This window comes from Nomascus leucogenys, chromosome 7b (genome assembly GCF_006542625.1).
Source record: "Nomascus leucogenys isolate Asia chromosome 7b, Asia_NLE_v1, whole genome shotgun sequence".
Taxonomy (NCBI): Eukaryota; Metazoa; Chordata; class Mammalia; order Primates; family Hylobatidae; genus Nomascus; species Nomascus leucogenys.
In genome coordinates, this window is record NC_044387.1 from 27,124,640 (window position 1) to 27,152,083 (window position 27,444).

Genomic DNA, 27,444 nt, shown 5'->3' on the forward strand with positions numbered 1-27,444 from the left:
TATGAAAGAAGGCAAGTCATTATATACATTGGATGCCTTAAAGCATTAGGGCTTAATTTTCTCCCTGAACCCAAGCAGAGAAAGCTTCTAGGGTATCCAAAGAGTATTTACTTATAAGTTCATTCTGCAATTAAAGTGCTTTTACTATAATGACATAAATTCTTAGAAGTGTACTGAAGACATTTTCATAAGAGATTTTCAGAATCATTATTTATATTGTCTCTTTCTCCTGAAAAATAATTCATTCATTAATCATTCACTAATACTGCAGCTGAAGTGGTAAAGAAATTCCTGTATATAATTATCTTTGACTTTACAAAGTCCTTTGAAAGAGTTTCAAATTTGGTATGTAAATCAAAAGTGTTTTGAGTAAATACTTAACTCAGATACCAACAGCATCGACACTTTCCTTAGATTCTGGCAACAGAAATCAGAGTAAATAAAGAGAGAAGTGTTATGTTATAATAAATAGACTTTTACTTGCATTTTAAGGTGTTAGGGAAAGTGTTGCAAAAAAATATAGTTCATCATAATTCTAGTTTTACTGACATAACATTATAAGTTTTCATTTGTGATGAAAACCAGTTGTAAACTTAATTTCTTTTTTCTTTCTTTTTTTTTTTTTTTTTTTTTTTTTTGGAGACAGAGTCTTACTCTGTCACCCAGGCTGGAGTGCAGTGGTGCAATCTCAGCTCACTGCAACCCCCACCTCCTGGGTTCAAGCGATTCACCTGCCTCAGCCTCCTGAGTAGCTGGGATTACAGGCGTGTGCCACCACACCCAGCTCATTTTTGTATTTTTAGTAGAGATGGGGTTTCACCATGTTGATCAGGCTGGTCTCAAAACTCCTGACCTCGTGATCTGCCCACCTTGGCCTCCCAAAGTGCTGGGATTACAGGCTTGAGCCACCGCACCTGACCAAACTTGATTTCTTACATAGTTTTCTCATCCAAACATTTTTGTCCCTCAGACAACACAATGAATGATTCCTTTTGTATATATCATTGATCTGTATAGCACCTATAAGAAAAGAAAAAGAAAATACGTTTTCATTTTATTCTTTAGATCAGTACAATGGAACATGAATTTTCAATAAAGGAACATGGGTTTGAAGTGCAATTGAGAGAGATGGAAGACAGTAATAGAAATTCCATTGTTGAACTGAGGCATCTCCTAGCGACTCAACAGAAGGCAGCCAATAGGTGGAAAGAAGAAACGAAGAAACTTACTGAAAGTGCAGAAATTAGAATCAATAATCTAAAGTAAGTCTACTGTCAGTTGTTTGACATGTTTTACAGAAGAAATTCTTTAACCTATAGTTTAATGTCCTTGCCATAATCTTTTTTAAAAAATGTATAATTCTGGACGTTATCTTTTTATTCAGTAAATATTTATGAAACTACTATAAAAATATTATGTCATAAACCAAAGCAAATATTTTTTACAAATTTCATGCATGTTTCATAAAATATAATAATTTTTGTTGGATATATTAGTTTAGATAGTTGCAACAAAATCTGTTTCGCCTGCAAAGCCTGAAATATTTGTTCTCTGGCCCTTGAAAAAAAATTCTCTGACCCTTCCTCAGATGAACTTGAGATTTTGTGCTGAATGAAATGGGAAACTCAAGAGCTTCAACGTGGGAATGAGATCAGAGGGCTTTGAGCAAAGTGATGTGATCAGACTTAAATGTTCAACAGATGATTGTGATCACTGAATGATCTACTATATCACCATATGATAGTAAACCTAAAACTACTCTAAAAAATAAAGTATATTAAAAAAAAGAATAGACTGTAAAGAGGCAAGGGTAAGAGAAGGGAGAAAGAAACTAGTACTATGATAGTCCAAGTATAAAATGGTGGTGGCTTAAACTAGGTTATAAAGGGTTGGAGATAATCACGGGAAGTTTGCTTTGGGCCATTAAGTATGAGCTGCCCAAAAGATATTTAAGTCAGGATATCAACTAGTAAATTATGTATATAAGTTGATATTCAGGGGAGATATTACAATAAGAGCTATAAACTTGTGAATCACTAACATACACATGATTTTTAAAGTCATGGAATGAGAACATGTTGAAAAAGAGGATAGAGAGATGGAAACTGTGTGAGGACTGAGTTTCAAAATGTAAAGTTTAGGAAAATTATTCCACTGAGAGAGACTGAGAAAGCATATCCAGAGAAATAGAAATAAAGACAAATAGTAAAAATCAAAAATAAAAATTCAGAAAAGGAATAAGCAATAATGGGTGATATTTATTGAACACTTAATGTGTGCATTTTTCTAAGCAACTTACATGTACTTAATCTTTATAGCAACCCCATGAAGTGTATAACATTATTAATTATGTTTTACAGATAGCCAAACTGAGGCCAAAGGAGGTTAAGGAACTTGTATAAGATCACATAGATAATGAATAGACAGATCTAGGTTTTACATTCAGTTTGGGTAAAGACACTATGCTCTTAACCATTATGTTTTATAAAAATCTGTTATTCATTGGTTGAGTAAGATAAGGACTGAGAATGGACCTTCTAATTTGGTACCATGTGGTGACTTTGTTAACCATGATAAAAGGAGTTTTGGTGGAAGGTTGGAATGACATATATTTAAAATGAAAGAGTTAGTGGTGAACTAGGCAATTCTAACCAACCCTCCACCACAAGTAAAAATGTTGAATTTGCTACAAAGCATCTACAAAGAGCACTAAAGAACTAACAACAAAAAAAAAATCATTACCAGTTAGGCTCAATGTCAGGGATGCAAAGTTGGTATAACATTAGAAAATCAATATAATTTACAACATTAACTTATTAAAAGAGAAAAATCATAAGGTCTTTTCAATAGATATAGAAAAAGCATTTGATAACATTTAATATTCCTTCATGGTTATTTTTTCAAAAATATTCCTTAAAAAACTAGGAATAGAATTTCCTTAATTTTCTAAAGGCATCTATTCTATAGCAAACATTGTTCTTAATGGCAAAAAATAATGTCAATAACATTCTTTTGAAGACTGAGAAGATGTCAGAGAAGTTCACTGTTACCATTTCTATTGATCTTTGTACTGGAGTCCTAATCAGTGCACTAAGGCAAGAAAAAGAAATAAAAGGTTGACAAAACGGAAAGAAAGAAAACAGTCACTCTTAACAGACAACATGGTTGAATATGTAAAAAGCCCAAAATAATTGTTAGACAAATTATTAAGTGAATATAGAAAAACCATTTGTAATCTTCATACCAGTAACAAACATTTCAAAAATAAAACTTTAAAAATAATTTATAATTACATCAAAAAACATCAAATACCTAGCAACAAATCTAACAAATGATATATAAGACTTTTGTTGAAAACTATATATAATATTACAAGTAATTAAAGAAAGTCTAAGCAAATAAAGGCAGAGACCATGTTTATTAATTAGAATGCTAAATATTATAATTATGTTCATTCTCCCCCACCAATCTACCTATGGACTTACTGTAATCCCAGTTAGAATCCTAGCACATGGAGCAATATCTGAAGTATATTAAGTTAAAAAAAGTAATATAACAGTATGTATAGTATTCTACTTATCTAAGAGTGAGGAGTGCGTGTGCCTGTGTGTGTTTATATACATGTATGTATATAAACCAACATATGTACACTCATTTGTGTTTTTAAAAGTGAAGAGGTGAGCCAAAAAATAATTCAAAGGTAATCTCTGAGAGGAGAGAGGGGGACAGAATGAAGGCTAGACTTCTTTGAATGAACCTTGTTTTGTAGATTTATCAGCTTAATTTTGGAACTATATAAATGTTTATATAATTTTTTTTGAATTAAATCAAAATTTGAAAAGCAATACCTAAAAATCAAAAGTAAAATTAAATGAATTAACTTAATTATATAGGAAGTTGATGGCTTAACTACATAGATGAATTATTTCAAGTGATATTAAACATAGTAATTAGACTGTGTGGGATAAAGCCTAAGGATTAAAGGAAATGCAAGAAATCATAAACTGTTTCTAGTAGTCATATTGTTAGAAATAATATTCATGGTGTTGTTCTGAAACTTATAATTATAGGATAAGGCAGTTGAGTTATTATAAAAGTCTTTAAGAACCAAATTTTTCATCATAGAAGAGAAGAAACTCAAAGAAATTGAATAAACTTGTAGTTCTAAATTGGAATTGGAAATATGAGTTTATGAACTCAAGATGTATTTTACTCTTTAAAAACGTGTATTCCCTAGTTCAGTCTTTTCAGTAAACAGTAAAAACAAGACCAGTATTCAGTTGCAATGAGGTCTCCTAAAAGAAACTAGGAATCTTTGGAAAAATGATTGATTACAGATTTGGGACAGGAGATTACAAGATAAGCCTAGAAAATGCTTTGTCATCACAAAAAGCAAAGAGAAGGTATCAGGATTACTGGGGTCACATCAAAATGGCCCATGGACCAACTTAAGGTAGCTCCCCCTGGCCCATTTGGGGACTGTCTGGATATCAAAAAGAATATGTGCAATAAATGGAAACATATCAAACATATTTTTTAAATCCATGACTTCAAAATGGTTTTAAGTAAAGAAAAAAAAGCCTTTGGTCACCTTTGGAAGATGCTGTAGATTCAGCTCATTCTAAAAGAAAAAAAATGAATAAAAGGAAAAATCTAGTGTTTATTCTACCTTTCCTTTGTTCACTATATGTTATCAAATGCCATTTGGTCTTTTGTGCCATAATAGCCTAGTGTGAAGCCTCCAACTTTGTTTTCCTTTCTCAAGATTGTTCTAACTGGGGTCATTTGTGGTTCCATACAAATTTTTGGATAATCTTTTCCATTTCTGTAAAAAATGTCATTGGAATTTTGATAGGCATTACATTGAATCTGTAGATCACTTTGAATAGTATCAACATTTTGACAATATTAATTTCTTCAGTTCATGAATACAAGATATCTTTCCAATTATTTGTGCCTTCTTCAATTTCTTTTATCAATTTTTGGTAGTTTTCAATATAGAGATTTTTTACCTTCTTGGTTGAATTTATTCCTGGGTATTTTATTGTTTTAGTAGCTATTGTAAATGGAATTGTTTTCTTGATTTCTTTTTCAGATAGATGGCTGTTAATGTGTGAAAATGCTACTGATATTTTGTGTTTTGAACATGCAATTTTACTGCATTTGTTTATAGCAGTTTTTTGATGAGGTCTTTAGGGTTTTATACATATAAGATGATTTCATCTGCAAACAGGGACAATTTAACATCTTCCTTTCCAATTTGATGCCTTTTGTCTTGCCTAATTTCTCTGGGTAGGACTTTCAGTACCATATGGAATAGAAGTGTCAAAAATGGGCATCCTTGTCATGTTTTTGACCTTCAGAGGAAATAATTTCAATTTTTCACCATTAAGTATGATGTTAGCTGTGCATTTGTCATATATACCCTTTATTGTATTGAGGTAGTTCCCTGTTTTGGGTAGGAAATATGTTTTTTAGAAAAATCAAAGAATGACCTCAAAAACTATAGATATTTTAGATTTTAACTTAGGTTTTATACATGTATATTTTAATATATAAGGTTAAATATATTTAACCAATAAACACTTTAATTCATGCCATGAATCTCTTATAAATTTAATTTTTATTACTAAATCTTATTTTAAATGTTCTGTGGTTTATACTTTTTTAAAAACCTATAATGTAGGTACTCTAGAAAGGAAATTTTGTTTCAGTTTTGTTTTTAATTACAGACAAATCTATTATTGTCATGAATTATTCCTCCTCAAAAGCATAAACTGAGGCAGAGATCTGGTATGGGCACAAAATGTGGGTGTTCCCACATATGGCAAATGCTAAAGATTAAAACAAAGTAGAGATAAGGAAGAAAAGGACTTGAATCAATTTAGAGGAAGATGGACAACATATCAGTGATATTAAACCAGATGGGCTATAATTGTTTTAAAAAAAGGGATAGAAATATAATAGATTTTAGGAATAAATATAATTATCTGACTTGAGAGTTGAAGATAAGAAATAAGCTACAGAAGACAAGATTCAAAGCTCAGCAGTGAATAACAATTTTGTAGGAATATATTTACTGGAACATACATTTGTAACCAAAAATTAATCATAAATGGACTCTTTAATGATTTCTGATTAAAATTCTGTAGGCCGGGTGCTGTGGCTCATGCCTGTAATCCCAGCACTTTGGGAGGCCGAGGCGGGCTGATCACGAGGTCAAGAGATCAAGACCATCCTGGCTAACACAGTGAAACCCTGTCCCTACTAAAAATACAAAAAATTAGCCGGGCGTGGTGGTGGATGCCTATAGTCCCGGCTACTCGGGAGGCAGAGATAGGAGAATGGCATGAACCCAGGAGGTGGAGCTTGCAGTGACCCAAGATTGTGCCACTGCACGCCAGCCTGGGCGACAGAGCGAGACTCCCTCTCAAAATAAAATAAAATTCTGTAATAGCAAATGTTTATATAATGAAATATGTCTGCATTTGTTGGCTTTCAAGAGGCAACAAATCTCGACAATAAAAGATAGTTGAATGCTGAAATCTAAGAAAGAAATACCACAAAAGGCAGTTCCTTTTTAGTCATACTGTGGAATTACTATTCCCACAGAGATTATTCTGATTTGCTCTTTGCTGCTCAGTAATTTTATTATTAGCTTTATTGCTGAATTACTAATCTCTTTTTTCTGAAGCTCTCAATTTTACCCATTTGAGAAAAAAGAAATTACAATTTCCAACCCCCCAAAAACCTTCTGCCTAGTTTCTATTTCTCTCTCTCCCCCCGCCACCACTCAGTCCTTCCTTCCCTTATTGGCTTTTAGATGCCTACGACTGTATTTAAAGTGAAAATAGTTTCTCTTTCTCATTTCCTCTTCTTCTCTACATTTTATTACCAAGCTTATTTTATCCAGATGTTTGAATAATTTTTCTTTTACTTTCTATTTTTATGTACTCACATACAAGCTTCAAAGAAACAAGCCCTTCTGATCTTATCAAATTCTTTTTTTAAAGATATTCATTCCTATACTATTAATTATCTGTTGAATTCTTCACTGCACCCTCCTGCAGCTTTACATCTTACCTGGTATTTTCCCTCATTTTGTACCTGTCGATAGAACATTTACCATATGTCTTGTTATTATCTTAATTTCTACATTTCAAAACTCAATTTATATTACATTTTCCAAATTGATTTCTTCTTTAACAGTCTTTTTTCAATAATACCACTATTCCCCTAATTCCTGGTTATAAAAACCTTATAGCCATCTTTGACTCATTCTTTGTATGTATCTTCTTTCAGTAACCAAGTCCTATTAATTCTTCTTTTGAAACGCCTTCTATCTTTTCATTCCCACTTCCATGACTCTAGAACTGCATTAGTTACCTATTTCTATGTAACAAATTACCCCAACATTTAGTTCTTAAGGAAAACATTTATTATTTTATAATTTAATGAGTCAAGAATTTACTCATGAAATAATTGGAAGTGGCTTATCTGGGTGAATCTGTCACAAGGTCTTTCATGAAGTAGCAATCAGAATGTCATCTGAAGACTTAATGGGAGCTGGAGGATCTGCTTCCAAGATTACTTACACCTCTGTGGATAGAAGGCCTAAGTTCCTATTTATGGCCAGACACCTCACTTCCTAGCCCTGTGACCTTTCCACAGAGAAGTTTGGTATCCTCATGACTTGGCAGCTGTCTTCCCTCAGAGCAAATAATTCAAGAGAAAGCAAAAAGACGTAATGCTTTTTGTGACCTAGTCTCCTAAGTCACATTTTTCTATTCATTTGAAGTGAGTTGCTAAATCCAGACCACATTAACAGTAAGGGGTTTTAGGGCCTACCTTCTGAAGACATGAATCTCCAAGAATTTCTGGACATATTTTATAACCACCATAAGACCAAATCTGCATATTTTACTTGTGTGAATATTTGCTTATATTGTCCTTTTAACTCATCTTTGCATGTAAATTCCTTGATCTTGAACTTCTCAACCTCTAAAACAATGAGAAATAGATTTCTCTTTTTAACCATCCAGTTTATGGTATTTTGTTATAACACCATGAATAGACAAAGATAACAACACAGGATAGATGCAAGTCAACTTCTGTTTTTCCCATGTTGTAGCCATTCATCCCTGAAACACTTAATGACAAGTCTCTCTTTTCCTTGCTATTATACTTTGCACTGCCCCTTTTGTCATAATTCATGTTCATATATGTGTGGATCTGTTTCTGACATCTCTTTTATGTTCTATTGGTTTGTTTGCTTATCCTTGTGTCAATACCACACTGTCTTATTTATTATACCTTTGTAAAACACTTTCGAAACAACTACAAGATTTGAAAAGTGACCTGATACCTAATTACAGCCATTTCTGTTACCTTGTTCTTTTTTGTAAAAATATCTTACCTATTCTTGGTTCCGGTCATTTCTGTATTCATATTAGAATTTTATGTCAAGTTCCTTAAATAAATTTGATGGAATTTTAATTTGAATTCTGTTGACTTTGTAAATAAATTTAGAACAAGCAACATAATTAAAATTTTTATAATATTAAGTCTTTCAATCTATGGACATGAAATAACTCTCCCTTTGTTTAGGTCTTCTTTAATGTCTCAATAAAGTTAATTTCCTTGTAGAAATCTTACACCTTTGCCAAATTTATTTTAATTTCATTTTCTCATCATTGTTTATACACAGAAATGTGAAAACTTTTTGTTGCTGACGATACTTTCTTTAACCAGTGACCTTACTTAGGACAAAAGCTGTAGAATCTTTTAGATTTTGATCATATCATCTATCAATATAACAGTTTTATCTCTTTCAAATAACTATGTGTTTTATTTCTCTTTCTTGCTTATTGTACTAGCTAGGACTTCCAATGTAGGGATAGTCAGGATTCTTATTCTTGTTCCCAATCCTAAAAAGAAAGCTTTCAATTTTCATCATTTCATTGGTGATAACCTCTATCGCATTCAGGAAGTTTCCTTTTGTTATTACTTTACTAAGAGCTTTTATCACAAATATTAATTTTTTTTTTTCGAGATGGAGTTTCGCTCTTGTTGCCTGGGCTGGAGTGCAGTGGCACGATCTCAGCTCACTGCAACCTCTGCCACCCGAGTTCAAGGGATTCTCCTGCCTCATCCTCCCAAGTAGCTGGGATTACAGGCATGCACCACCACGCCTGGTTAGTTTTTGTATTTTTAGTAGAGACGGGGTTTCACCATGTTAGTCAGGCTGGTCTCAAACTCCTAACCACAGGTGATCCACCTGCCTCAGCCTCCCAAAGTGCTGGGAGCCAGCATGCAAGACCGACAAATATTAAATTTTATAAAAGCTTTTGCTTCATTGTTTGGGGTGATTATTTGAATTTGTTCTGTGTAATCTGTTAATGGGATAGATTTTATGGATTGATTTTGCTAATGTACCAAATTTTCATTCCTGTGACAAAACCAACATGATTGTAATGCGTTCTCCTTATATATATTTCTGGATTTGGTTTGTTAGAGTTTTATTTAATATATTTTTATCTATGTTCATGAGAGAGATTGACTGAAATCCTTTCTTGAACTCTCAAGTTATATCAGTTATGTTAGCCTCAAAAACAAATTGGAGAGTAGCCCTTTTCTGTGATCTCGTATATTTTATGGTGTATTGGAAGTGTTTATTCCTTGAATATTTGATAGAATTATCCAGTGAAATCTCTTGGCCTGGAATTTTGTTGTTGGGTTTTTTGTAGGAGTATTTTTTTATTGTTGATTCAATCAAAATTTCTTGAACAGTGATAGAATTCTTCAGATTTTACATTTCTTCATTGACATAGTTTTGGTAAATTATATTTTTATAGAAATATGTCAATTTCTTCTAAATTTTTAGTATTTTTGGATATGTTTTTCATATTATCTTATTGTCCATTTAATGTCTGCAGCATCTGTAATACCTCCTTTTGCATTCCTGATATTACTATACCTTGTCTCTTTTTTCTTTATCACTCTTATCAGAGTTTCTCAATTGTTTTACTCTTTATAAATAACCTTTGATTTTTAATCTTTCCTATTTTGTGTTTATTACATAATTTTATTACTTTCTGCTCTTTGTTACCCCTCTCTTTCATGTTGCTGTTCTTTTTTCTGACTTCTTGAAATAGAAGCATGGCTCAAATTTTCACCTAATACATGCATTCTTCAATGTTATAAATTTTTCCCTATGTCTTGACATAGCTTTAGTGTACGTTTTGATATATATAGTACTATTATTTAGTTCAAATTATTTTCCTTTTTTTTTTTTTCTGAGACAGGGTCTCACTCTTTCACACAGGCTGAAATGCAGTGGCACAATCTCGGCTCACTGCAACCTCCGCCTCCCAGGTTCAAGCAGTTTTCCTGCCTCAACCTCCCAAGTAGCTAGGACCACAGATGCCCACCACCACAGCTGGCTAAGTTTTGTGTTTTTTGTAGAGACAGGGTTTCATTATGTTGCCCAGTCTGGTCTTGAACTCCTGGACTCAAGAAACTGATCCTCCTGCCTTGGCCTCCCAAAATGCTGAGATTATAGGAGTAATGTCAGTTACTCCTATTGGATTCAATAGGAATAATTGGCCTCATATTCTTTTATAATATTTATTATCTTTTTTAATCTACATGTTATATATAAGTACATTTTCATATAAATTCTAAAGTTCTTAAACATATGCAGTCATTTTAGTTATTTTTTTCTTAATTGTTTCTATGTTTCATAGATTTAGAAACAGTAGATAGCTCAGTTTCAGGCCATTTCATTCACTGATATTTAGTGTAATTCAAAATATATTGGGATTTGTTTTTATTGTATTATTTAATACTTTCTATTTCTGACATCTTTGCTTTATTCCTTTTTTTCTTTCTCACCTTTTTAATTCATTTGTTTTTTTTAATCATTCTACTTTTTTCCCCAATATTTGGAAATTAATTACTCATATTCTTTTGGTGACTACCCTACATGTTATACCACACATACTTAGGAAGTCTGAAGTTAATCAAAGCTTTTATTCTCCTCCCAGAAAACTCAAGAACCTTGAAACATATTAGCACCATTAATTTCTCTTACCCAGCTTATATATTATTGTTGATAGTTTAATTACTATTCATTTAGTAAAAAATATATTACTGTTACGAACTATATATGAACAGTAATAAATGTAAAACAAAGTAATATATATGAACAGTAATATATTTATTGTATATTACTGAATGTATGAGATACTAGAAGCAATGTAGAACAAAGTAATAAATATATATGAACAATACTGTTCTCATACATTCCATCTGGGACTACTTTCCTTATGTCTGAATTATGTCTTTCAGAAGTTCCTTTGGTAAAGATCTACTGGTGATGAATTCTCAACTGCTGCTCGTAAAATATATTTACTTTTTGTTTATTCTTGAAAGATATTTTTGCTGGGTATGGAATTCCAAGTTGACAGGTATTTTCTTCTAGAACATTAAAGATAACATCTTTGGGACCTGTGAACTGACAAAACATCAAGAGTCTACGCAGTGATAAGAGACATGAGAGTTCTAGTCGGCCAGAGTGGAACATCCTTGTTGAACACCCAGAGTATACAATAAAGATTTCAGGATCACTTTATCCTATTGTTAAAACTAAACTAGCCTAGAGTAAAAAGAATTGAAAATCTGTCTTGAAAAAGCTAAAAACAAGCTTCAAAATGAACAAGCTGGTCCTCAAGTAACTTAACTACCTGCTAGAACAAATCCAGCACTTTTATTACTAGATAAACAAAAGCAGGAAAATGGTACCCATAACCAGAAAAAAAGAAAAACAAAAACTAGTGCATCAAAACACACCCAGAAATGAGAGAGGATACAATTATTAATTTTTAAATTTTTATTAATTAAAATTATTAAAACATGAGAACTTTAAACCAGCCATTGTAAATATTCTTAGTGATTTAAAGGAACACATGAAGAAGATAAGGAGAGAAGTGGAAGATGCAAAAAAGGAACCAGTGGAAACCTGTGGATGAAAAATATTAGAGAATTTTAAAACTCACAAAATGGGATTAACAGCAGATCATACACTGCACAAGAAAAGATCAGAGAACTTGAAGAGAGCGAAAGAAACCATCCAAAAATGAAACATAGAAAAAAAGACCAAAGAAAAATTATGCACAGAGAGCCTCAGGGACTTTAGGGACGATATCAAGCAGTATAAAAGACATACTACTGTAGTCCCAGGAGGGCAGGGATGGGAGTGTGGGAGTGTTTTAAGAAATAATGGACCAGACACGGTGGCTGATGCCTGTAATCCTAGCACTTTGGGAGGCTGAGGCAGGTGGATCACTTGAGGTCAGAAGTTCGAGACCAGCCTGGCCAACATGGTGAAACCCCATCTCTACTAAAAATACAAAAAATTAGCCAGGAGTGGTGGCACATGCCTGTAATATCAGCTACTTGGGAGGCTGAGGCAGGACAGGAGGCAGAGGTTGCAGTGAGCTAAGATCATGCCACTGCACTCCAGCCTGGATGACAGAGTGAGACTTCAGCTCCAAAAAAAAAAAGAACTAATGGCCAAATTTTTTCCAAACTTGATGAAAACCCTTTGTGTAGTTATCTACTACTGCATAACAAATTGCTCCAAAATTTAGTGACTTAAAACAGCAAACATTTATTTTCTCACGGTTTTTGAGGATTAGGAATCTAGACATGTCTGAATCAGAATGCCTCTGACTCAGAGTTTCTCATAAAGTTGCAATCAACTTGTTGACTAAAGCTGCATTATCTCAGAGCTTGACCAGGAAAGGATCTGCTCCCAAGCTCACTCTGTAGCTGTTGGCAGGCCTCAGGTCTTAACTGGCATTGGCAGGAGACATCAGTTCCTTGCCTTGTTGGTCTCTTCATGGGTCTAAAATGTGGTAGCTTGCTTCCCTCAGAGTGAGGAGAGAGGGGGAGGGAGTGAGGGAGAAAGGGAAGGAAGTTGAAAGAGAGAAAGTAAAACAAAAGTCAAGATCTTTGTTTAAGCTAATCTTGAAAGTGACATCACATCACGTTAACCATATTCTATCAATTAGAAGTGAGTCCCTGGATAGAGCCCACATAGGTGAGACTTCATAAGGACCTCATAAGGTAGGGATCTCTGAAGTTCGTTTCAGAGCTTACGTGCCACACCATTACATCACACCATACACAAAAATAATCTGAAATGAATCATAGACCTAAGCATAAAAAAGGAAAACAATAAAATATCTAAAAGAAAATCTTATGATAAGCAGAAATTTCTTCCAAGACACAAGAATAAAGTACAAAAAAATTTGATAAAGAGGACTATATTAAATTAAAAACTTCTGGCCAGGAGCAGTGGCTCATGCCTGTAATCCCAACACTTTTAGAGGTCAAGGTGGGCAGATCAACTTGAGGCTAGGAGTTCAAAACCAGTCTGGCTAACAAGATGAAACCCCCATCTCTACTAAAAATACAAAAAATTAGCCGGGTATAGTGGCGCACACTTGTAATCCCAGCTACTCAGGAAGCTGAAGAGCGAGAATTGCTTGAGCCTGGGAGATGGTGAGCCAAGACTGTGCTATTGCACTCCAGCCTGCGCCACAGAGCAAGACTCAGTCTCAAATATAAATAAATAATAAAAAATAAAAATTAAATTTTAAAAACGTCTGCTTTTCAAAAGCCACCATTAAGAAAATGAAAAAAGACTGTGAGAAAAAAAATTGCAATTAGTATATCTGACAAAGTACTTGATTTTTTTTAATCTTACAACTCAGTAATAATAGACAATTTTACTACAAAGTTAAATGTATACTCTTCATACAGACATGCAGTTTTACTCACAGATGTTACCCAAGAGAAGTGAAAACACATCCACACAGAGACCAACCTGGGCAACATAGTGAGACCTCGTCTCTACAAAATAAAAAATAATAAAATTAACCAGGCACGGCAGTGCATGCCTAAAGTCCCAGATACTTGGGAGGCTGAGGTAGGAGGATCACCTGAGCCCGGGAGTTTGCAGCTGTGAACCCTGATCATGCCACTGCACTCCAGCCTGGGCAAACAGACCAAGACTCTTTCCAAAAATAAAACCAAAATGTATCGACACAAAAAACCTGTACACAAATGTTTATAGATATTTTATTTATAATGGCTGAAAATGAGAACCCAAATGTACATCACCAGGTGCATGGATAAACACTCATAAATGAAAAGGAAGAAACCACTGATACACACGACAACATGGATGAATCTCAAAAAGGAGATTGAAAAAAAAAACAGGCATAGAAGACTACATACTGTATGATCCCATATGTGTGAAATTCTAGAGAAGGCAATTCTAATTTATAATAACAAAACAGTTTGGATGCCTAGGACTGGGATTTGAGGGGTGGGGCAGTGACTGCAAAAGGGAAGAGGGAACTCTTTAGGGTGATGGACTTATTCTGTATCTTTTTTTTTTTTTATATGAGATGGAGTCTCACTCTGTCACCCAGGCTGGAGTGCAGTGGCACGATCTTGGTTCACTGCAACCTCTGCCTCATGGGTTCAAGCGATTCTTCTGCCACAGCCTCCCAAGTAGCTGGGATACAGGCATGTGCCACCACGCCTAGCTAAATTTTGTATTTTTAGTAGAGACAGGGTTTCACCATGTTGGCCAGGCTGGTCTCAAACTCCTGACCTCAAGTGATCCACCCGCCTCGGCCTACCAAAGTGCTGGGATTACAGGCGTGAGCGACCACATGTGGCTTATTCTGTATCTTAATTACAGTGGTGGTTACATGAGTGTATGCTTTTGTCAGATCTCACCAAACTCTACGCTCAAAATGGCTGCACCTTATTTCCCACAATTATATCCCAATGAGGTTGATTTTAAAACCAAAATAAATATTGCTTTTGCATGATTCACTATGTCTCCTGTCCTCCTGAGATTCTGATCAAAGGTATTTTAAACTTCTATATTGCATTTATTTGTCTCTCACCCTCTTTATTTTTCATCTTCTTTCATTGTGCTGCAGTTACACAGTCTCTTCTGATTGTTATTTTACAAATTATCTTTTTTTAATGTTCAATTTGCTGTTGTATATTCTCAAGCGGTTGGTTGGTTGGTTTGTTAACTATTATTTTAGGTTCATGGGTACATGAGCAGGTTTGTTGTATAGGGAAGTTGCATGTCACAAGGATTTGGTATACCTATTATTTTGTTACACAGACAATAAGCATAGTACTTGATAATTTTCTGATCCTCTCCCTACTCCCACCCTCCATCCTCAAGTAGGTGTCTGCTGTTCCCTTCTTTGTGTCCATGTATACTCAATATTTAGCTCCCACTTGTGAGAACATGCAGTATTTGTTTTTCTGTTCCTGCGTTAGTTCATTTAGGACTGTGGCCTCCAACTCCATCCATGTTGCTACAAAGGACATAATATCACTCTTTTTTATGGCTGCGTTGTATTCCATGGTGTATATATACCGTATTTTTTTATCCAGTCTACCATTGATGGGCATTTAAGTTGATTTCATGATTTTGCTCTTGTGAATAATGCCACAATGAATCTACATATGCATGTGTCTTTGTGGTAAAAACAATTTATATTCCTTGGGGCATATACCTAGTAATGGGAATGCTGGGTTGAATGGTATACTTCTGTTTTAAGTTCTTTGAGAAATCTCCAAACTGCTTTCCACAGTGGTTGAACTAGTTTCCATTTTCACCAGCAGTGGATAGGCATTCCCTGTTTCTCCACAACCTCGCCAGCATCTGTTATTTTTCTGACTTTTTAATAATATCAATTCTGATGTGAGTGAGATAGTATCTCATTGTGGTTTTGATTTGCATTTCTCTAATGATCAGTGATGTTGGGCATTTTTTCATATGCTTGTTGGCCGCATGTATGTTTTCTTTTGAAAGTGTCTGTTCATGTCCTTTGCCCACTTTATAATGGGGTTGTTTGTTTTTTTCTTATAAATTTGTTTAACTATCTTGTAGATTCTGGATATTAGACTTTTATAGCATGCATAGTTTGCAAATATTCTCTCCCATTCTGTAGATTGTCTGTTTACTCTGTTGATATTTTATTTTGCTGTGCAGAAGCTCTTTAGTTTAATTAGGTCCCACATGTCAACTTTTATTTTTGTTGCAATTGCTCTTGGAGTCTTCATCATAAAATCTTTGCCAGGGCCTATGTCCAGATGGTATTCCCTAGGTTATCCTTCTGGGTTTTTGTAGTTTTAGGTTTTACATTTAATTTTCTAATCAACCTTAAGAAGATTTGTGTATATGATATTAGGGGTCCACCTTCAGTCTTCCACATATGGACAGTTACCTCAGCACCATTTATTGAATAGGGAGTTCTTTCCCCATTACTTGTTTTTGTCTACTTTGTCAAAGATCAAATGATTGTAGGTGTGTGACTTTATTTCTGGGCTATCTGTTCTGTTCCATTGGTCTATGTGTCTTATTTTTTACAAGTACTATGCTGTTTGGTTGCTGTGGCCTTGTAGTGTAGTTTTAAATTCGTTAACATGGTGCCTCTAGCTTTGTTCTTTCTGCTTAGAATTGCCTTGGCTATTCGATCTCTTTTTTGGTTCCATATGAATTTTTAAATATTTTTTTTCTAATTCTGTGAAGAATGTCATTAGTAGTTTGATAGGAATAGCATTGAATCTATAAATTGCTTTGGGCAATATGACCATTTTAACAATATTGATTCTTCCTATCCATAGCATGGAATGTTTTTTCATTCATTTGTATCATCCCCAGTTTCTTTGAGCAGTGTTTTGTTATTCTCGTTGTAGAGATCTTTCCCCTCCCTGGTTAGCTATATTCCTATTTTATTCTTTTTGTGGCTCTTATGAATGGGATTGTGTTCTTGATTGGGGTCTCAGATGTCACTGATGTATAGAAATGCAATGGATTTTGGTACATTAATTTTGTATCCTGAAACTTTGCTGAAGTTATCAGATCTGGGAGCTTGTGGGCAGAGACTAATGGGTTTTCTAGGTCTAGAATTATATCATCCATAAGCAGAGATAGTTTGACTTCCTCTCTTCCTATTTGGATGCCTTTTACTTCTTTCTTTTGCCTCATTGCTCTGCCTAGGATTCCAGTACTATGTTGAATAGGGGTAGTGAGAGTGGGCATCCTTGTCTTGTTCCAGTTATCAGGGGGAATGCTTCCAGCTTTTGCCCATTCATTACAATGTTATCTGTGGGTCTATCATATACGGCTTTTATCATTTTGAGATATGTTCATTCCATGCCTAGTTTGTTGAGGGTTTTTAACATGAAGGGATATTGAATTTTATCAAAAGCCTTTTCTAGGCTGGGCACAGTGGCTCACGCCCAGCACTTTAGGAGGCCAAGGCGGGCAGATCACTTGAGGCTAGGACTTCAAGACCAGCCTGGCCAACATGGCAAAACCCCATCTCTGCTAAAAATACAAAAATTAGCTGGGCGTGGTGGCATGTGCCTGTAATCCCAGCTACTGGGGAGGCTGATGTATGAGAATCATTTGAACCTGGGAGGCCAAGGTTTCACTAAGCCGATATTGTGCCACTACACTCCAGCCCAGATGACAAAGAGACTTTTCTGCATCTGTTGAGACGATAATGTGGTTTTTGTTTTTAGTTCTGTTTATGTAGTGAATCACATTTCTTGATTTGTGTATGTTGAACCAACCTTGCATCCCAGAAATAAAGCTTACTTGATTGTGGCGGATTGTCTTTTTGATGTGCTGCTGGATTCAATTTGCTAGTATTTATTGAGGATTTTTGCATCTATGATCATCAGGAATATTGACCTGAAGTTTTTCTTTTTTTCTTGTGTCTTTGCCAGATTTTGATATCAGGATGATTATGGCCTCAGAATGGGTTAAAGAGAAGTCCCTTCTCCTCAATTTTTTGGAGTAGTCTCAGTAGGAATGGTATCAACTCTTCTCTATACATCTGGTAAAATTTGGCTGTGGATCCTTCTGACCCTGGGATTTTTCTGGTTGATAGACTTTTTATTATTGATTCAGTTTCTGAACTCACTGTTGGTTTGTTCAGGGATTGAATTCCTTCCTAGTTCAATATTGGAAGGTTGTATGTTTCTAAGAATTTATCCATTTCTAGGTTTTCTGGTTTGTGTGCATAGAGATGTTCATAGTAGTCTCTGAGGTTATTTTTTTTTTTGTATTTCTGTGGGGTTAATAGTAATATCTCCTTGTCATTATGATTATTTATTTGGATCTTCTCTTTTTCTTTATTAGTCTAGCTGGTAGTCTATCAATCTTATTTATTATTTCAAAAACCAACTGCTGGATTTGTTGATCTTTAGTATGGTTTTTTGCATCTCTGTTTCCTTCAGTTCAGCTCTGATTTTTGTTATTTATTGTCTTCTGCTAGCTCTGGGATTGGTTTGCCCTTGTTCCTCTAGATGTGATGTTAAGTTGTTAATTTGAGGTCTTTCTAACTTTTTGAGGGCGTTTAGCACTATAAACTTCCGCTTAACACTGCTTTAGCTGTGTCCCCAAGATTCTGGTATGTTGTATCCTTGTTCTCATTAGTTTCAAATAATTTATTGGTTTCTGCCTTAGTTTTATTGTTTCCCCAAAAGTCATTCAGGAGCAGGTTGTTTAATTTCCATTAATCATATGATTATGAGCAATTTCCTTAGTATTGATTTTTATTTTTATTGCGCTGTGGTCCAAGAGTGTGTTTAGTATGATATTTTTTTTAATTTGCTGAGGATTGTTTTGCAGCTGATTGTGGTCAATTTTAGAGTATGTGCCATGTGCAGATGAGAAGAATGTATATATCCTGTTTGTTTTGGGTGGAGAGGTCTATAAATATCTGTTAGGCCAGTTTGGTCAAATGTCCTGTGCATATCCTGAATATCTTTGCTAGTTTTCTGATTGGATCATCTGCCTAATACTGTCAGTGGTGTGTTGAAGTCTCCCACTATTATTGTGTGCTTATCTAAATCTCTCTGTAGGTCTCTAAGAATTTGCCTTATGAATCTGAGTGCTCCTGTGCTAGATGCATATATATTTAGGATAGTTAGGTCTTCTTGTTGAATTGAACCTTTTACCATTATGTAATGTTATTCTTTGTCTTTTTTGATCATTGTGGGTTTAAAGACTGTTTTGTCTGAAATTAGAATAGCAATCCCTGCTTTGTTCTGTTTTCCATTTGGTTTTTCTCTATTCCTTTATTTTGAGCCTATGGGTATCTTTGCATGTGAGATGGGTTCCTTGTAGATCGCATACAGTTGGGTCTTGCTTCTTTATCCAACTTGCCACTCTGTGCCCTTTAATTTGGAGCATTTAGCCCATTTACATTCAAGGTTAATACTGATATGTGGAGGTTTGATCCTAGATCATACATTTGGTCTCTTTACATAATCCTATATTTCTCAGAAGCTTTATTCATTCTTCTCTGTTGTTTTTTCTTTGTTTTTATCTGAGTTATTTCAGAGAAACCAGTCTTCAAACTCTGAGATTCTTTCCTCAGGTTGGTTGATTGCACTGTTAATACTTGTGATTGATTGTATTATGAAATTCTTGAAGTGAGTTTTCCAGCTCTATCAGTTCAGTTTGGTTCTTTCTTAGAATGATCATATTGTGTTTTATGTCCTGTACCATTTTATTGTATTCCTTAGTTTCAAAGTTTGTTTCTGACCACTCCAATATCATCCAATGTCATCAGACAGATCTGTTTCTTTTGGTTCCTAAGCATCTCATCTGGTTTCTCCATCTATTTATTAGTAATTGCCCTTGAAAATTTTTGTTATAAAGCTTCCATAGAGAATCTTTGCCTTTGCCTCTTCTGGGTGCCTGAGAGCACTACTGGGTGTGAGAACTTCAACTAAGGGTGGGGTTTCTGGGCTTTGTTAATTTTGAGGTATATCTGTGGTCTGTGGCCACAGAAGAATACATTTTTCCTTCTGCTTTGTTCATAACCAAAGTAGTTTCCCTGTAGTCCTGTGACTCTGAGGGAAGTGGCATGCATTCAGATATGGTTCACCTTAACCTTGAAGGGAAGCTCTTTTGGGATACCAGATGAACGATGGAGAGGATCTCTCTACCACACCCCTTTCTCTCAGTGGTAACAGAGTCAGATCCCAAGTGTGGAGTATTGTAAATGCCATCCAGGAAAGAGGAAGTGTTGGTGCTCCAAGATTCTGTTACCTTTTCTCATTATAAGCTTTCATTCAGAAATTGTCTTGGAACATTTTCACTATATTTTCCTCTGTTTAATGCTTTTACAGAGTTGTGGAGTTTTTAATGAATTGATTAATCTGAATAATTTAGTATGCATTTACTAGATCCAAACATATATTATTTAAAAGTATCCCACCTCACTTAGCACAGTAATCGAGAACTTGGCTTCCAATAATTTTTGTCCCATACAGAGTTTACATATGTCTGTGGTCAATTATAGCATCCTGGAAATTGAAATGGACTGTGGCTATAAAATAAATTATCAGAACTGTTGCTGGGGATTAGTATCAGGATCATTAAAACCAATGTGGCACTTAAATAATACATAATAATTAAGGAACAGTAGTTGATCTTAATATTATTTCTTGACTAAAATCAATATGTTGTGTACCATTATATTTTAACTGTATTACTTTGTATGAGTTGGTGAGGCCAGATGCAGATCAAGAGAGAGAAAATGGAAAGAGTTTTACAGTTTGTGATGCTCACAGTTCCCTGGATAAACTCAGCACACCACACAGGACCACTCGGGAAGCACTGGGGTCAGTCATGAGGTAGAAGGTGAAGCGGGCAACTGTGAGCACACATTTTATTGTGGTTTTTACAGAAAGGAACAGATGATGCCATGGTGAGCAAGTTTTAGATTGGCTGATGTGAACAAGTTCAGTGGGCTCCACGGCATAGTGGCTGTTTCTGGTTTGGTTGGTTGGTTGGTTGGTTTTTTCTGGTTCCTGGCCCTAGAGTGATTATGGCAGATATAGTGGCCCAGAATGTGAGAGTCCAATAAGGGAAGTGGTTGGAGGTGTACACTCAGCTTCTCAAAACAGGAACTGACCAGCCTCTTTGCCAGGGTTTCAAAACTAAGTCAAGACATTTAAGTCTTGACAAGTCACAACTAAGTCAAGACATATAACTATATTATACCTTGAAGCAACTTATAGTATAGGATCCTAAGCCTATGATACAAGGACACATTGCTCTAATGGACCAAAAGTGCCTAACTTTGATTTATTTTTACACTGTGTTGAAACGGTAGATGAAAAAGTAAGGGTCTGTTGCATTGGCTGAAATCTTCAAAACATCTTGAAAAACTGTACCATAATTTTTAACTATGTTTCTTCCTTAATGATGGACTGCCTGTGCTGAGGATGTCCTGTAGAGACTTTAAGTCTTTTAGCTTTTTCGTCAGTCAGTATGCTTTGGTGATTAGAAACTAAATCTACTCAGAGAAAGCTTCTGCCACTTGGCAGATATTTTGGGTCAAGTATAACAGAAAGGCAGTGCTACTCCTTTGTTGGTTTCATTACATTTGATTTTCCCATTGTTTTCAGAACAAAAAAAGTAACAAGTCAATTTGGTTTAATGTCATTTTTGTATTAAAAATAACATGTAGACTATTAAAATGATATATATTAACTGCAATAATAGAAGCTTATTAATATTTTATATACTTGCTTTAACATATTCATACACTTACCTGAAAATATCCAAATCTGCTCTGATTCAGAATTTTAGTACCACTGTAAAAGTGTTCAGCAGTATTATTAGCATCTTAGCTAAGAATTATACCTTGCAATTTAAAATGTCTAATACTTCAGTCTGCAGATGTATACAAATGGATCCAGAAACAAAACAAATCACTTAAAACTCAGTTTAATTTATATAACAAACAACTGAGTGACCATTCTTTTCCAAGCATTCTGCTAAATGCTAGAAACACAAGATGAATAAGGCTTTGCCACTAAGAACTTATTCTATCCCATTGCCTATCTTTGTTTCTCCTAGCATTCATCACTGTCAGTAATTATGTTTTATACTCGTTTCTTTACATGTTTTAAAATAGTCTATCTTTCCTATGGGACTATCAGCTCCATAAAGTTTGTTTTATTCCTCACTGTATCCCTAGCTCTTAAAAGAGTGTCCAGCACTAGTAGATATCCAGAACATATTTGTTGAATGAATGAATGAGTGAATGAATGAATGAGTGAATGCAAGCTAGTGAATTTTATCAATTATTGTTTCTTTTCTAGGCCAAACTCTTCTTCCAGTTTTGATCCTTTCTGGTCAAAGTAGAATTTCAGCTTTTTGAAATGCATCTGAACTTTTAAAACATGATATAATGTGCCCCCAGTATTTAACAGACCTAAGAAACTTGAGTTCCCATAATTGTACCACTGCTGTATAATGAAACTTGTTTCTCATCTTACAAACTTGAAAATGCTATTGATTCTAAGAATTATTATGAAGACTGTTGATAATAAAGGAATACGTAGTCCTGAACATAAGCAGTAGGATTAATTGGGTGAAATAATTTTTAAAAATCAGTATTGCTAATAATTAAGGTCATACTTCCAGAGGAGAAATATTGCACAAAACATTGCAGCTAGGATTATTCAATTTTTTGAACTCCTATTCTGAAATCTAGAAAAGTGCACGTTGGCCGTATAACACAAACCTCTGTGAACTGTGCATGTATGTCCACAGGCACCAGTCCACTAGAAATTATTGGCAGAGTATTTGTTGAATGGGTATCTATATATGAACATAACTGTTTGGTTAAGCATAACAGTTCATAGTATAGTGTTGGGCACTTAATAATGATTCTTTAAGTGTTTATAGGTAATTTATTTAAGAATTATTGAAATGTGATTTTTAAAGGAGTTTGCTAGCCAGCAGTGCAACACCAAAGAAGAATCCTTTCAACTTGAATTCTAGTATGCCATGCCCCTTTATGAGCAAGCAGAGTAGCCCATATATGACTAACTTAAAGGAGTTTACTAAAATGAGTTGTGTCAAAACACCTCATCAATCTTGCTACTTGTTATCACACCATCATAGCTTAATTCATTTGAATACTGAAAATTATTTGTTTGTGTGGGCTTTTTGGCACTGATTTTAACTAAAATTCAAATACTGTAGAAGAAACTATAGTTTCCAATAACCATGATCTTGAAAACAACCTAAATGTCCATAGAATGACAGATTGCTCCTCTCTCTGTATCACCTTTTGTGCACCTCTATAGTCAGCTTTCAGATATGGTTGATTCTTTCTCTTCTTTCTCCTTAATGTTTTCAAATCCATTTGCCTTCAATCCCCGCTACTCCTATCTTAGATCAGATCACCATCATCTCTTACCTCTCTTACAAACTCATTTATCCCTGGACTGCTGCAACAGCTTTTAGATCTGGCTTTTACATGTATGTCCAATCTCATTTCTCATCACTTCCTATTTTTTATTACTCTATTTAAGATTTTAGAGAAACATCTATCACATTAAGGATTTTTTGTTACAATAAAAGATAGTAAGATAATATTACTAGTTTCTTTTTTTTTGTTTGTTTTTGAGATGGAGTCTCGCTCTGTCACCCAGGCTGGAGTGTAGTGGCTATCTCGGTTCACTGCAAGCTCCACCTCCTGGGTTCATGCCATTCTCTTGCCTCAGCCTCCGGAGTAGCTGAGACTACAGGTGCCGGCCACCATGCCCAGCTAATTTTTTGTATTTTTAGTAGAGATGGGATTTCACTGTGTTAGCCAGGATGGTCTCAATCTCCTAACCTCATGATCCACCCGCCTCGGCCTCCCAAAGTGCTGGGATTACAGGTGTGAGCCACCACACCCAGCAATATTACTAGTTTTAAAGATCAAAATGATATCCAAATCACCCAGTGCTTTAGAAATAGCTGCTAAGTAGTAAGCCAGCTAGTCACTTCTCTTTGTGGGCAGTGGTGAGGAACGGGAGAGTACCAGTACTCTGATACCTGCTTTGCTGTTATCCAGCAAGGACTCATACCTTTTAAAAGACAATACCAGTGAACAAAACAGGCAAAAATCCCTGCCCTCGTGGAGCTTTCATTCTAATAGGAGAGACAAACATTAAATAAGAGAAATTAAATACGTGATGGATGGTAAGTGCTAAAGAGAAAAATAAACAGAAAAAGGCAATAGGCACTGTATGTATTTTTAAGAGTGCCCTATTTTAGAAGAGGTCAGCAGAGATAATCATCCTCCACTCTCCTGCCCTTCTTTCTCTTCTTCCTTGGCCAACCACAGCCCTGTTTAAGTATAACTCGTTGTCTTCTCTGTACCTTTACTCATTCAGCTCAAGGTGGCTGGAAAAAACACACACAGCCATTCTGGGTTGTCTCTCTTTAAATTCATGACCACAAAAGGGGCCTTTAGTGCTGCAAGACAATCATTTTATATATTCTACTCTCTTTGGTGACTATTTCATACCCATTTTTTCTCTCCTCAATTTACAACTCCTCCCCCATCATCCCTTTTAGTCAGTAACTTCAATTCCTATTTCACTGAGAAAAGAGAAGCAATCAGAAGAGAACTTCCGCAGTTTCTGACACTGCAGTTGTATTTTCCCATGCCTCTGTTTCCTGTCAACTTGGCTGTAATGCTCCAGTGTAAGAACAAACTCATTTGTCCCTACATTTTATTTTTGTTTTGCTGTAGTGCCTCCTTGTTAGATGTTCAGTTAAATACAAAGAATTGTTTTAAAAAACAATTTTCCACAACAACAGAATGCCGAACGTAGCAACATGAAATGGTTAACTACCCTGAGAGAAATAAATAGAAATAATTCATAGAATAAGCAATTTGAAGCAAACCAACCAACCATCTAAAGAAAATTCCTACTTAAGTGAAATCTTGGCTTTTAAATTTATTTGAACTTTCTGCCGGCACTGGCCAGATATGCTCAGCAAACCACATTTGGTAACAAAGCCCTGCCTAGCCTAAATAGTCAAGATTGCAGTTTATATCTTGACCAGTGGTATATGTGAATCCAGTAAATCCAGTAAATATCACTAGGATTTTTTCCATCTTTTTTCTTTCTGTTTCAAAGCTTACCTCCTTTTCTACCCAGCCTTAAAAACCAAGTCTTGGTAAAGGACAACACATTGAGACCCTGTCTCTATTTATATATATACAAAGGAAAACAAGGAGGAGGGGGAAGAGGAGGAGGGGAAGGAGGAGGAGGAAGAGCAGGAGAGAAAAGCCCATGTACTTACTTTTACTTGCACAAAAAGATTACTAGTTCTAGAAGGCAGTAGATTTTAGGCAAGATTTATATATATGAATTGTATCTCTCCTTTTTGGAGAACATAAATAATACTGAAGATTATGCATGAAATCAATAAAGTGTATCTACTGAAGTATTTTCACTGACCTATCTTACCTATTGGTCATAATACAAAATTATATGACAGTCATAATAGATTTATAATTTTTCAAGTTAAAAAAATTTATTTTTAATTTTAATGAAAAAATGTTACAAAGGTGATAATCTACCCTTAACATACAATAGCATCCATATTGAGCATCAATAAAGTACCAGACGAACTGCTAGATGGTACTTCATATCTCTGGGGAAGAATTCATTTGTTCTCCTTAGAAGTGGTTTTGTTTTTAGTGATTCAATGGTATAGTTCAAGTCTTGAACCAATTAGGTCTTTTATTAATAATAAATTACAAAATAAACTACAGAGCATTTTAAAAGCAAATGGCTCATTTGATGCATTTGACTCTCCCTGTAATGATTTCTCTATATATACCACAGCTTTATATATTCTAGCGTTCATATCAAAAGTGTTATTACTCGCTTTCAAAAGTGAGCCTTTTCAGGTTAGGGCTCAGCATCCTGCTTCTTTGTGTGCATTATTGTGACATATTAAGCATCAAAGCTTTCCTCCTGAAAATACGCCTTTTAAAAAGTGCTAGCATTCCTTGGTCTCTAAATTAGTTGTATGCATTGAATCTTGAAAGTACTTGGCTGTTAGCCTCTGTCCTCTCTACTTCATAACAATTGAATTCTTTTAAGTTGCTATTTTCTTGCTTGCTTTTTGTCTACCTATTTGCTACAGTTAGGAGAATATTAGAGGCAAAACCAAATATAAGTATAGTCACGATATACGTAGTCCTCCCTTGACTTGCTTTATTCCCCGTGGAAACTTCTATACCTTTTGGCAACTGACAATTAAATATGATTACCAGTACCTGTGATTTTTAAAATTACCTACCCATAAGTAACTACAGTCAAAACTAAATGTAACACAAAATAATTAAATAAAATAATTTTTTCATAGGAGGTAATTTTTCATCTTAGTATCAGAGAACTTAGGATCAGAAGCTTTTTAAAAATTTGAGTTTCTGTATGGTATCTTTTGGTTTGAAGTTTAACTTGTAATATCTTATTAATTCATCTATAATTATCCCCTCTTAGCTACTACTACTGTATCTTGCAAGGTATGTGTCACAAAGAATTTTGAGCTTCAAAGAAGAAGCTGTTTTACTAGTTAACTTATTAGTGTATAGTATCTGTAACTGCAGTATATATGTACTAAGCTTACTTAGATGAGAGATTGTTGTTATTTTATTTATTTATTTATTTATATTTTTTTGAGATGGAGTTTCATTCTTATTGCCCAGGCTAGAGTGCAATGGCACAACCTTGGCTCACTGCAACCTCCGCCTCCCGGATTCAAGCGATCCTCCCGAGTAGCTGGGATTACAGGCTCCTGCCACCACACCCAGCTAGTTTTTTTGTATTTTTACTAGAGATGGAGTTTCACCATGTTTGCCAGGCTGGTCTTGAACTCCTGACCTCAGGTGATCTACCTGCTTTGGCCTCCCAAAGTGCTGGGATTACAGGCGTAAGCCACCGCACCTGGCCTGTTGTTACTATTTTTATAGATTAAATCAACAAACCTCTGTGGGAAAAAAATGAGATTTTCCCTAACAGATATCAAAATACATAAAACAGTATTGGCACAAGGATAGATAATTGGAACAGAATACAGAAAAAGAAAAAAAATGTAAAATCGGAAATTTTGGTCATGATAATGGTAGTATTTCAAATCATTGGTGAAAAGATGACGTTAAAAAGATAGAAAGTCATTTAGAATATTCTTTATTTCATATATAAAATAAATTCCAGATGTATTAAAGAGCTAAATGTAAAAAAGAGTGTATTAGAAGAAATAAGATCCTTTTTATTCTCTTGGAATAGAGAAGACTTTCTAAAGAAGACTTTGTAATCAAAACACAAAACCCAGAATCCAAAAAAGAAAAAGTGATTAATCGATTTACCATAAAAATTAAAATTTTTATGAAGAAAGATACTAAACAAAGATAAATGACAAATGGAATACTGGAAAAATTTTTAAAGAGTTAATATGCAAAATTCATCAAGTTCCACATTAAAAGGTTAACAACCTAATAGAAAGAT

General features: G+C 34.7%; 1 protein-coding gene across 2 annotated transcripts in view; it reads left to right on the forward strand.

The window, feature by feature from the left end:
- The window catches only part of SCLT1 (sodium channel and clathrin linker 1), a 202,696-nt gene that overhangs the window by 146,389 nt on the left and 28,863 nt on the right, over positions 1 to 27,444 (forward strand). For both annotated transcript variants that reach the window (XM_030815705.1, XM_030815704.1), the window contains exon 17: positions 1,066 to 1,262. In XM_030815705.1, coding sequence (XP_030671565.1) covers positions 1,066 to 1,262 — 197 coding nt within the window. The remainder of the gene's footprint in view (positions 1 to 1,065; positions 1,263 to 27,444) is intronic.